This window comes from Manacus vitellinus, unplaced genomic scaffold (genome assembly GCF_001715985.3).
Source record: "Manacus vitellinus isolate BGI_N305 unplaced genomic scaffold, ASM171598v3 scaffold_12_pilon, whole genome shotgun sequence".
Lineage (NCBI taxonomy): Eukaryota > Metazoa > Chordata > Aves > Passeriformes > Pipridae > Manacus > Manacus vitellinus.
Genome location: NW_021938949.1, coordinates 2746231 through 2758825, shown reverse-complemented (window position 1 = coordinate 2758825; position 12595 = coordinate 2746231). Strand labels below are relative to the sequence as shown.

Here is a 12595-nt window from a genome sequence, read left to right as displayed (position 1 = left end):
CTGCCTCACACCAACTTCTGAGAGGTTGCTCTGCTGTTGATGTGCTGTTCAACCTTGGGTGTGTCATTTAGCCATTACTAATTGAGTTTTGGGGTTTTTTTATGTTGTCTTATAACAGGATTGTTGGTTTGGGAAAGAAAGTTGCAGCCAGAGTGAAGAGAGCAGGACTCAGGGGATGAAAGGGTGATGGGTGCAGGGACAGGTACCACGGTCCTTGTAACATCCCAGTTCCCTGTCAACACTTGTAAGACTTGGAGATGTTTGATCCCTGTCACAATGGTGACAGCACTCGAGGCAGGGTGAATAGGGCAAGGAGGGCTTTCTGATTTGGGGGCATCACAGTCATAATCCTTCCTTTTTCCTCCTGACAGAGAGGGAGGGAGTCACCAGCCCTGACTGCAGCTCTCCCCAGGAAAACAAACCCAAGCAACTGACCCTTCAGGAACCCTTTACTGGTAGGACAGAAAGGCAGATGGGTCATTCTTATCTGTCCAGGTTGAAATCAATGCTGAGGCCATTTGTGCTTAAACCACTTTTTCATTTCAAGCTCTTATCAGATGAATGTGGTGGATATGGAAGGAGCTACAGACACTGCAGTTGTTTTCATGGCAGCAGGAGGGGAAACCGTGGGCTTGGGCTGCACAATGAAGCTGTAGGAGATGTGGGCCAAAAAAAGAAAAGCTTTCCTTGCTAATCAGAAGCTCGAAAGCAATTAAAGAAAAGCGGGGAGTCTGGAATAGCACAGAAAATTAGTTGTCATTTTGAACACTTTATTCTCTTGTATCACATTTGCCTTGCTGTGAGAGCTGTTTCCTAAATTAATAAAAACAATCTGTAGTGTAACAAGGCAGTGAGGGGCTCCCTCAGCCTCAGCTGGCACCTATCGTGTTTGCAAATCTCAGGAACAATCACGGACTCACCTGAACAAATAACTGGGCTCCCTGCTGCCTTATCTCTCCACACTGAATTGTCCATCCCTCCTGCATTGTGTGTGCCCAGCACAACCCACCTCTCACCCTCAAGCCTCCTGACATGATTAACTGTGGCATCTTTAATAAAACCTGCATCAATATTTCCTGCTAAAGCAGAGTGAAGATTTCATTTACCCATTCTCCTTTAATTTGCCAAATTCCATTTTTATTTCACTGAATAATTAATCAGGCACTGGAGCATGTGACAGCTTGGCTTAAATTTAGTTCTCACTTCTCCTCTGTAGCCCTGTCAGATACAGTTGGCCAGTCAAACACAGAGTTGGGTTTGTCTGAAAAAGCAACACAGACACTGCCAATCTGGATCAGATCTTTACCCCATCAAGTCTAACATCTTGTCTCCAAGGGCAGCCAGCATCAGGCACTCAGGAGAGTGAGAGGTGCACTGGGTGCTGGAGGAGAAATCTGCACCAACACACAACCTGCCCAAAGGGGAAGGTGTTCCTGACCCTGGGTGTCCTCTGTCGTGAGAGGGTGGCTGTGCCCAGCACAAACACGCACTCCTTCTGGAGTCTGGGTAGCTGCTGAGCTTTGTGCTTACCCTGAGTGCCCAAGAGACAGTCCAAGCAACTTGGAGCTTGCCCAGCCAGGTGAAAATAATAGTGTGTGCAAAGCCTGGAGGCTGCTCAAAGGCTTAGACCCTGCGAAAATGCGAGAGGGTAACATGGGACAGATTATTTTTGGCAAAGTGCAGAACTCCAGGCACTGTAAGACAGAAGGTGAGATCATTTCAGTCCTATACCAATCTCTACACCAGGGAAGTGCAGCACAGAGATCAATGCTGCACAGGGCTGTGAGATTTGTTTAATTTTTATCCTTTCCCCATGTAGGGTTTCTTTTCTAGTTTCATTCATTTCACCTTCTCACTAAACACCAAACATCTGCGAGCTGGTTATAGGCACTACTGCACTAAATTGCTTCTGCTCCTTAATACCCTTCCCAGCTCTGTGCAGGTCTGTTCCTCCAGGCTATTATTCCCAGAGCTGGATAAGTTGGACCTGCATCTTGCCTTTTGGTGACCCGATATGAAGAATCATCTCCCAAAGGAGGAGAGGGCTTGGATATGCCATGCCAACACCTGGATGTTTCTTGGAATGATGTCCATGTCAGGACATCAGGTCACGATGAGGTGGGTTGGGGATTTGGCAGGTTTGAAGACTGGAGTGTTTAATAGGAAGCAGGATGAGGAAAGGAGGTTGGGGATGAGATCCTGGTCTGGGGAGGCACTGGGAAATAGTTCTCATTTAAATAATAGCAAATAGATAATATATCTTTGACAAACAGAGAGAGAAGTGGAGAAACAGAGAGAGGATGTGAACAAAACACAATCACACATATTTATACATATTGCCTAATTGTAAGGAGACTTTATTAGATCAAAAGTGAATCAAAAGGGACTACTTAAAAAAAACAAAATATAACAAAGCAAATTGCCCAAAGTGTGAGGTTTTCTAAGCAGGAGAACCAGGAAGAGCTTTCACTGGCATCTAGTGGTGCATTGTAGAGGCAGCTGATGGCACAGCTGCACTTCCAGAGTGGGTTTCCCTGAGATAGCAGAGATTGTTCAGGCTTGGGGGGCCACCACTTCCAAGCTGGGCTTAGGAAGACCCAATTTTGGACACAGCCTAATTCTGCCCTGAAACTTTGCCCATGAAGCCCTTTTGGGGATGAACATAAGGTGCTCTGAGTCTACTTTGACCGCAGGAGCAAAACCTTGGGATGATATAATGGAATATTTTATCTCACTTTTCTTGGATTTTGGGACTTGGCATGGGCCTGAGGGGACATCAGGCAGATGTGGTTTGTTTGAAGGAGAGGATGAGCTTGGAAAATGCAGATGTCAGTGGAGAGAAACAGGAACCCTGAGGGCACAAGTCAAATGCCTCAGTGGAGGTATCCACTTTGGAGCAAGGTAAACTGTGCCCCAGTGGATGAATGGACATTGACACAGATGGAATGGCAGGATCCTGGCCCCTCCTCCAGAACTTTCAGCAGCAAAGGAGTCACACAAACATTCCCCTCTCAGTTGCTCCATGTCAGCCCCTCATCCATGCCCTGCCCCAACCTCTCACCCTCCATGGAGTCACACATCCAGATGAGCTGGTTGATGGGGCTGCTGACTGGAACTGAGCAGGATTTGTGGGAAGATATTATGGAAATAGGAAGGATGGAAAGTGGGGCAAGTTGCCTAAGGAGTCCTGAACGTGACTTGGGATCTACTGTGGCCCTACACTGTGGTCTCTCCTGTCTCTCAGGGACCTGCTGTGGCACTTGTGCCTCAAAGCTGACAGCTTCAGTAAGGCAAACTGAATGAGGCTTGTGTATCTTCTCTGTGCATGAACTGGTGTAGAGGTGGTTGAATTTTTATGACTTCTTTCCTCTCTGATCTGGGATATGAGCTGGAATGTAGGTGCACCTTCAAACTGGTGCCGCTGCCTCATCCTGCTGGTTTGTACTGGGGTAGGAAATACATCAGCAGACTTTTAGCCCAGACATGTACAGAGTGTAGAGTAAATCTGAACTCCAGGGACCCTGTAACTTTAAATTTCCCTGTGTGATCCAAGCCAGATACCTCACCATCTCCTGCATCAGTTTCCCTGAGTCAGAGAGGGGGAGAACAGCATGTTTGCAGCCTTGTGCCATATTTAGGACAGGATTGGAGGAGCTGGTGCATGCAGGAATGAGTGTTATTGTCCAGCCTCAGAGACACAGACAGCATCTAGTGACTGCTCCAGGGAAGAGTCATGCTAAACAGCTTTTTGTCATTCCCATGCTCCTAAAACCCTCACAGGGAGGCATCCTGGGCTAGAGCTTCCTGCTAATCCTTCAAGCCTCATTGTGCAGTGCAGATTCAGGAAGGTTTGGGTGCTTCCCATGAGATTCTGCTGAGGCTCAGCCTCTCCCAGGCCATGCTCATCCCTCTGCTAAATCCACTCCACGTACCTCAGCGTCCCCCCTTGTCAAATCCACTCACTCCTGTGCTGTCACTGAGCATTAAAGGAATCCTTTGCTGGTAAATGGGCACAAGCCTCGATGGCTGCCACCCCTCCAAGGGGGATTGCAAGCTGCTACAGACACAGAAATACTCCCTGGAATGCGTCTTTCCTCTCCTGACGCTTCCTGGAGCAAGTCCCAGACAATCAGCCCGGGAGGGAAGAAGGATGCTTGCAGTGCCTCAGGATGTTTTCCTTCCCACAACAACAACAAAAAAAGGAACAATCTCAGCTCGGGCAAGAGGGAAATGTCCCGATGCTGACACACAGCTGGGGCAAAACGGAAATGTCCTGATGCTGACTCAGTGGCCAAAGCAGGGAAGGCGGGATGGGGACCAGCGATGCAGAGGGGGAACTACAATTCCCAGAAGGCAGCGCAAGCCGGGGACCCTTCCAGCTTCCCACCAACACAACGGTGCAGAAGAAAGACTCATCAGGGAGAAATTCCCCTCCGCGCCCTCCCAGCGCTCCCGCCAACACCTCGACGGTGGCGTGGAAATCCCTCCGGGCGTTCCGAGCTCAGAGCATCTTCCCTGTCCCCCCCTGCACCGCCAGCCTTTCCTCTTCGGCTTTGTTTGGCTTCACCCTTCCTCCGGTAACTCTCTCTGCTCTGGCCACAGACTTCCTTTAGGTCAGCCCGGCTCTGGCCGCGACACAACTCCCAGTCCAGTCACACGGTTGTACCGCCGAGGATGCCCCGGAGGAGGGAGATGCCCGCCCGAACCTGAGGCACCGCTCAGGTAAGAGGCGTTCGTTTCGTCCCTGTAGCTCAAAGGAAAGACGAAGCAACTGCCTGGCATCTGATTCTGCCCTCGATTCAAACCCCGAGCCCCGGGGCTTGCGGAGCTGGAAGTAAGAGAGGATTTGGATCCGTAGGATCTGCAGACTGGGGGGGGCGGGGGGAAAGTGAAAGGGAGAAAGTAGGCAGGAGGTTCTTCTTTTATCCTTTTTTGAGGATTTGTTGGGTTTTGACAAAAATCCAGGCAACTGAAACGCTGCTGGTGGTGAGAGGTGCCTGCAAGGGACGGACGAGAGCATCCATGGCGAGGGGAGAGGCCGCGGACACCGCAATGAGCCACCGGCATCTGCGGCCGACCGTGTCCCCCCGGCGTCACCCACACCCCCCGGGAGGGTCCTTGGTGCCAGGAGGCTCAATCCACCACCCACTCAGGGGGTTACTGACCTTCCTTAATAAAAATACAGTGCTGCACTTTTCTGAGTCCTCTTTCCAGCCTGGCTGCTGCTGAGGCTTTGTCTGCGTTAAAATAAAACCTGTTGTAGTGTCACACAGCTGCTCCCCCCTCTATGGAGAAGTCTTGGTCCCTCCCCTCCAACAGCGAATACTAAACCCAGTTCCTGCTCCTGCTCCAAGTGGGTGTGTTTTGTCTCTCCTGGTTCGGTATAACTTTCCAGGTAGTTGATTTTTTTTGTTTTATTATCATCATCATCATCATCATTATCATCATCATCATTATCATTATTATCATCACTGATTTTGTTTTCCTGTGGTTCCTCTGTACCATCATGGAGCACTCAGCTCGGACAGGAGGAACGTTGTGTTCTGGTCATAGCTCTTACCAGCATCGGTGGGGATCCAGATGGATCAGCTTGAAAGGAAACGTGACTAAATCTGAAGTAATTTTACTGATTATAATTGAGCTCTTCATTTACCACTCTGACCCCTCTCTTCTGAGGACCACGTAGCTGCAAACTCTGCACCACAGTTGTGCCTGGATGTTTGTACTCCACATGTCCCACCACTTGTCCCCTGACCCATGGCATCCCCCCTACCCACCCCTGCACTTCAGTGACAAGCTCCCCAGCGACTCATCTTCTCAGCCACGGCATCTCAGACCTCCAGGGATGAGGTGACATTGGCAGCATATTTCCTTGCTGGCCTCCTGCCCCATAACTGGAGATTTTGGCAGCCTCACCCTCAGCCATCAGTACCATCAGTGAAATCCTGCCCAGCCACACATGCTCTTGTTGACAGGCATCTCCAGCACCGCTGCCTTCCTCCCCTCAGCCTTTCTGGCTCTTCTCCCTGCTGCAATTCACACTCCTGATAGGAGATGTTGCTCACATCTCTCTTGGCCCTGATTTATTTATTTTTTCTGATGGAAATACTTAGGATCAAGACCCTTCTGCCAGTTGAACCCTCTTGAGGAGGACAAAGGCCTTTTAGCTTTCCATGTCTTCCTTCTCCAGCTGCCCACTCAGGACATCACTGACTTGTCCTCCCCTGTGCCTGGAGATCTGCCAGCCCAAAGCAGGACACCCCAGTTTTGTAAGTGATGCCAAGTTTGGGTTTTCTTCTAAGTTCAAGGGATTTAAGTTGCTGCAGAGTCACTCCTCAAAAATGAGTCTAATTGAAATGCAAGGTGCATTACTTAATTAGCTTACTAACTTACATTTCTCCTTGGTCAAAGGACAGAGGTCTGTTCTAAGAGTAAATCACTAGTGCAGCAATAGAAGAGCCAAAACCTCCGTGTCATTACAGCAGTCAGTGCATCACAGATCCCCCATTGCCAGGGGAAATCATCCTGTTCCTGCCCTCTCTGCTTGTGCTCAGCTGGGCCTGTGGCTTCACAGATCTCAGGTTCAGCCTTTCCTGCAGCCACCAAGGTGTCACCCGTTGTGTTGACACAGTGAACACAGGAGGTGGGGAAGAAATAATAACCTAATTATTTCCCCTTTATTTTTTCAGTCTGGCAATTCGAGTCTCCAGGAATACCAGAGAAGCCTTTCCAGGAATGCCAGAGAAGCCTGTCCAGATGAGAGGAGGCAGGAGATGGAGTTACAAGGATGAGGAATGAGGAATACCACACAGTCCATGTTGGCCCAGAGCTGGCATACAGCATGGCATACACCTGTTTCCTACAGGGAATAAAGTGCACCCGTTCAAGTACACTTTGATGTGTGTGTCCTGATGGCTTTTGTATCCCCACAGACAGTCCATCCCCATGACTCTGTTGCTCTGCTGTACCCATCAGCTGCTTAGCAGCCCCACGAGGTGCAGGGTACTGGGGCACTGCTACCATGAAAGACATTTTTAAGCACAGGGTGCCGAAGACCCACCCGTGTCAGGAGTGTGGGAAATCCTTCAGCAAGAAGGGAAACCTGAGGAGACACCAGCAGATCCACACGGCCGAGGAGCTGTTCACCTGCGGGGAGTGTGGGAAGCACTTCACCACCCAGGGCCACCTCACCACCCACCAGAGCATCCACACGGGAGAGAGACCCTTCTGCTGTGGGGAGTGTGGGCGCTGCTTCTGCCTGGAGATGTGCCTGGCTGCCCACCAGAGGACACACGCCAAGGGGGGCCCCTTCCCCTGCGCCCACTGTGGGAAGAGCCTGAGCACCAGGATCTACTTCAACACCCACATGCACACCCACAGGGAGAGGAGGCCGTTCACCTGCACGGAGTGCGGGAAGAGCTTTGTGAAGAAGGGCACCCTCACCACCCACAGGGAGACCCACAAGAGGGAGAAGCCCTTCAAATGCCCCGAGTGCAGCAGGTGCTTTGGGCAAAGGGCCACGCTGGTGGCTCACCAGAAGATCCACCTCCGGGGGGGACCCTTCATCTGCACGGAGTGTGGGAAGAGCTTGAGCACCAAGAGGTATTTCGATGTCCACCAGAGGAATCATGCTAAGCAAAAGGGGCACATCAACAGCGTGTCTCTCCGGGTCATCCAGGTTAAAGAGGAGCCTAAGTATGCCCTCAGGTCAGAGGAGAGTGTGTTGGAGAATATGGCTCATGAAGGAGATGTAGCCCAGGGGTGTAGCATACCTAGAAACCCATCTAATCCAAAAAACCCTCCTTGGAAAATCCAGGTGAAGGAGGAGCCAGAGCCACCCACTGATGACACAGCAAGCACTACTGCAGTGGCCTGCCAGAAACCTTATGTCAAGGAAGAGCCACCAGAAAACCCGGACTATGGAAAGCTCTTTGATCCAAAGATCCCACTGCTGGCTTTACAGGGGAGACAGCCTAAAAAGGAAGAAGATGCTGATGGGCAGCACGAACAGGAAGTCGCTATAACCAGTAACCACGTGCTCCATGTGAAGGAAGAACCAGAGGAAAGCACTGACTTTGGGATGCATTATGGACAGAAGCCAAAGCTCAGTGCTATCCAAAGGATCCAGATTAAAGAGGAACCTGGTGTGGAGGCCAACCACCAGGAGAGCTCAAAGAGGAAGCAGAAGAAACGCTGCCAGTCCACCAAAGAGGGGATGCTGGAGAACCAGGAGAAATCCACATCCAAGAGAGATCCCTCAGCAAAAGGAGCTCTCAGGGGTGAGCGGATGTTTCCCTGCCCCGAGTGCGGGAAGAGTTTCAACCAGAAGTCGAACCTGACCAGGCACAGGAAGATCCACACGAGCGAGGGGCCCTACAAGTGCGGGGAGTGCGGGGAGAGCTTCCGCATGAGCCGCAAGCTGGTCCGGCACCAGCGCGCCCACCTGAGCGAGCCCTTCAAGTGCCCCGAGTGCGGGAAGAGCTTCACCCAGCGCTCCAACCTGGTCCGGCACCAGAGGATCCACACCAAGGAGGAGCCCTACCAGTGCCCAGAGTGCGAGAAGACCTTCAACCAGAAGGCCAACCTCTTCCGCCACCAGTCGATCCACGTCCGCATGGGGCCTTGCAAGTGCACCAAGTGCGGGAAGTGCTTCCCGCATAAACGCCTCCTGATCAAACACCAGCTGCTCCACTCCCGGGGGGGAGCCTACAAGTGTGGGGTCTGTGGGAAGCGCTACCGGCTGAAGAAGTACCTGAAGAGGCACCAGAAGATCCACGCGCGGGAAGGAACTGCTCCCTGCTCAGAGCTTGGGGAGACCACAGAGACTGGACCCCACCACGCTGAACAGAGGGCACTGGCCCCCATGAAGAGTGAAGAGGAGAGCTGAGCAGTGGGATGCCTGCTCCTGTGGGAAAGTCCTTTGGGAAAGGGGAGAGATGGAGACAAACTGCTTGCCTTATGTGTGAGGGTGGGTGGGTCAACCTGAAGGTTCAGCGGGGTCAAGGGGCAGAGGAGAGCTGGAAAACAGTGATCAGGCACTTTTCTGAGGACAACCCTCGGGGTATCACTTGTTCACAGCTGTGGGATGGAGCTGAGAACCCAAGCACTTGGAGGTGGAGGGATAAGAGCTTGGCATCCTTTGTCATGGTGTGTGTGTGCTACTAAAGTTGTGGATGCTGAAATTATCTTGTGTGGACGATATGTAGCCAAAAGGACCAGGCAGGACTTCTTTTTGTTAGGTTACTGTGTTTCTGAGAAAAATGAGAACCTCTCCCATCTAGTCAAGTGTTTAAAGCAAGAGCCAAGTCTCCTGTTCTCTCTCATGTATCTCTGATCCACACCTTGATTCTCCTGGGCTGATGGACCCTTGTCCACTGGGAGAAGCTACTGCCAGCCAGACCAGGGTTCTAAGCCTCAAATCCCCCAAACCAGGCTCCCAGATTGGCTTAAGCCAGATCCCTGAACTGGGCATGATTTAGCAAATTCAAACCAAGTAGCAGGAATAGTTGAAAACATCTTCAGGCTTTATGGACTAGAGAATAGAAAATGATTTTCCTATTGGGATGTTTTCCCTTCCCAGTGCAAAGGAGACTGTGCAGCTACTCAGAAGCATGCACAGTTCAGCAGTTGTTATCACTCACTGCTGATGGTTTGTTTGAGTGTTCCCTGGTCAGATGAATCTTTGTGTCTTGAAAGCCCCTGGTGTTGTGATGGAATCCACAATTCCCTGAGCCATTCTCCCAGATTTCTCTGCAGCGCTTCTATGTGGCCACCTGGCAATGCCAAGCAAAGACACATATTGGGGTTCCTCATGTTGCTGTAGTACACAGAGTCCAAGAAGCAAGCCTACCTCAGTCCCCTCACCTGTAAACTGTAGATAAACTGGTTCCTATGAAGTTTCCCCCCAAATCCCTCTGATCTGGTGGAGATTCTTTTTTGGGACAGAAAAGGCTGACATACAGGGAAAAACAACAAGTTTAGGATGTTCCAGGGGAGACTTAAGGAACACCCTTGTTAGAAAAATGGTTCTGGGCCATATGCTGGGTAGAAATCTCTCTGCAGGGCTGGGAAACCATGTTTTTGGGAACAATAAGGCTGAGCCAAACTAGCCAAACAAAGCAGCCTCTTTTTGGCTTGAGGAGGGGTAGGGATACAGTAGAGAATGACAGTGAGAGAAAATGCTCACCAGATGGATGGCATTTATTTCCTTTTCATTAGCTGAGCACAGTCAGGCTGTAGAGACTTTTACCAGGAAGAAGAACTGGTGTGAGAGGTTTGCCAGTTGAATTATTGTTTCCGTGCAATAAGTCAGTGCCAGTAGGTTTCCTGGACATCATCAGATCTTCCATCACTGTGGGTGTCCAAGCTTTTGGGGAAGATGAGGGCTGATAGTTTGTAATATCTTCTCAATAAACAAGTATTTAAAGAAAAAAAAGAACAAAGTGGGTGTCTTTTCTGTTGTTGATTTTTGGGGGTTTTTTATGAACTCTTAAATGTAAGAACAGCACTACATTCTCCACACAGTGCAACAGGTGAGCAAAGCAAAGTCAGATGTGTACCAGTGGTAGCCAAGTGGGTTTTTCTGGGGATTATCACAGAATAATAATGGTTTGGGTTGGAAGAGACTGTAAGGGTCATCAGGTTCCATCCCCCCTGCCATGGGCAGGGACACCAGGATTGAAGCAAGCCAAGTCCTCACAGTAACAAAACAGCCTTCAACCTTTTCTCCCTAAACCCATTAAAAGGGTAATAACAGATAATAACACCAAAATGCTTAAAATCTCAATAACTGCCTCATTTTTTACTGCATAGGTTTTATGCAGAAACCCACATGTGTCAGCACTCCCTGAGCAGTCTCTGTCACCAAGTGCAAAGGATGCCCACACGGTCTGTTTTTGCCTTAAAGTCTGTACAGTAAATTCAGGATCTCAGTGGAGTTAAACCAAAGTGAATGTTATGTTGATGAAGAGAAATACAAGCTCTGATGACTTTTTTAAAAAAGAAATCTGGTCTTCCACCATGGGTCAGGTAAGGCTTGTCTGGACACAACTGCTGTCCTGTTTCTAGCTGTGCACATTGTTTCCATGGATTTCAGGAGGAATTTGGCTGAGGATCACCTCGCTGACTCTTGACTATCTGTGTGTATGATCTCAGTTCTGTCTCCAGCATTCAGCATGGCCTGTCTGGATGGAGATGGAGACAGGCTGTGGTGGGGAGCACTTGAACAAGAGAGCACATTTCGTGCTTCCGTGGGACACGTGGAGCTAAATGGTGCTTGGTGTGTTCTGGTGTGGTGGGAATGAGAGGGTCCCTGGCTCCAGAGCAATTGAAGTGCCCTGGGATGTTTACTTGTCCTTTGAGAACATGAACAGTTCCCATGAGAACTTGTTGGAGAATCCCAGGCTGCAGGGAGCCCTGGTGTCCCCACAGATGGGGAGCGAGGAAAGGAAAAACACCAGGGTGAGAACTGGGTGAGCAACAGGATACTCAGAATCACATACTTCTACACATGCTTCATCTGTTCACTTTTGACTTTCAGCCTTCGTGGGGAATGAGTATTTACTTACTACCACCTCTCATCCCATCCAGAGCCAAAGGGATGCAGCCAGGTAGCACCACATGGGGCCAGGTTATCAAGCTGAACTGCCTGAAGCCAAGGCACACTTCACTCCTCTCCTTGTCCTCTCCTCTCCACAAGGCCACTGCCTCCATCTCCTGACCCAGGGCACAGTCCCTCCCTTCAAAGGGATTTCTTGTGATGGAACAAAGCAAAGGTGAGAGATCTCCATCAAAGCACCAAAGCTTCTGACTGGTCACATGAACAAGGCCATAGAAAAATCTCTGATCTCACTAAGCTTTAAGAGTCCCTTCCAACCCAAACCATTCCTTGATTCTATGATATCATCCCCCAAAAAGGTACCTGGTGCAACAGCATAAGGTCACAGATACCAGAGGACCTCACTTCTCCTTTGCCCAAGGCTTCTCTTCATCTATCCAACTGTTTCAATATGCCTGTGTCATCTCACATCCTCAACTAAAAAAACCCAAGAACAAAACAAAAAAAAAGAGATCATGAAAACACCCCATTTTCTCCTGGGTTTTGTTCTTTATTGTGTAACTGGGGAGAACCAAAGAGAATGTCAATGTCACTCCTTTTTGTGGCCACTTGGCAAGTTCTTTCTGAGCCAGGAGTGTGACAGGAAACAATCCAGAGCGTACCTTCCTACCCAAAAGGTCAAGAAAAACTGGAACTGTGTTTCCCAAAGTGTAGTAACATTTCTTTCTCCCCAGTATACTAAATTCTTGTAAAAGAAAAGTATAATAGTTACAGTATTTCAGCCTAATTTTAGAGATGGGGAAACTGAGGCAAAATTTGGATCTAAACAAAATCCCAAAAACAATGTCTGGTGCACATCCTCATCCTTCTGTTCCCCCATGTCAGGCTTTGAAACAGTTGTGGACTCATTTAATCTGAATAAAGATGTCAGGAGAAATTTGTTTAACTTCTAAGTGACACATATTTGAAATCAGAAAACACAGGGAGCACAAAATATGCAATGCCCAACACAGACTGAACTCCTTTTTTACTGTTCAG

The 12595-nt window shown here is 49.5% G+C and overlaps 1 protein-coding gene across 1 annotated transcript; it reads left to right on the top strand.

The window, feature by feature from the left end:
• Positions 1-4568: 4568 nt before the first annotated feature.
• On the top strand, positions 4569-9011 carry LOC103757524 (zinc finger protein 208). Its single transcript, XM_008923671.2, has 2 exons — positions 4569-4722; positions 6690-9011. Exon 2 carries the CDS (start codon positions 7022-7024, stop codon positions 8885-8887), a length of 1866 nt encoding a protein of 621 aa, XP_008921919.2. The 5' UTR covers positions 4569-4722; positions 6690-7021; the 3' UTR covers positions 8888-9011.
• The last annotated feature ends 3584 nt before the right edge of the window (positions 9012-12595 follow it).

Bases quoted from the DNA above. Each gene is read 5' to 3' on its own strand.
- LOC103757524 (XM_008923671.2), top strand. From the start codon at position 7,022: ATGAAAGACATTTTTAAGCACAGGGTGCCGAAGACCCACCCGTGTCAG.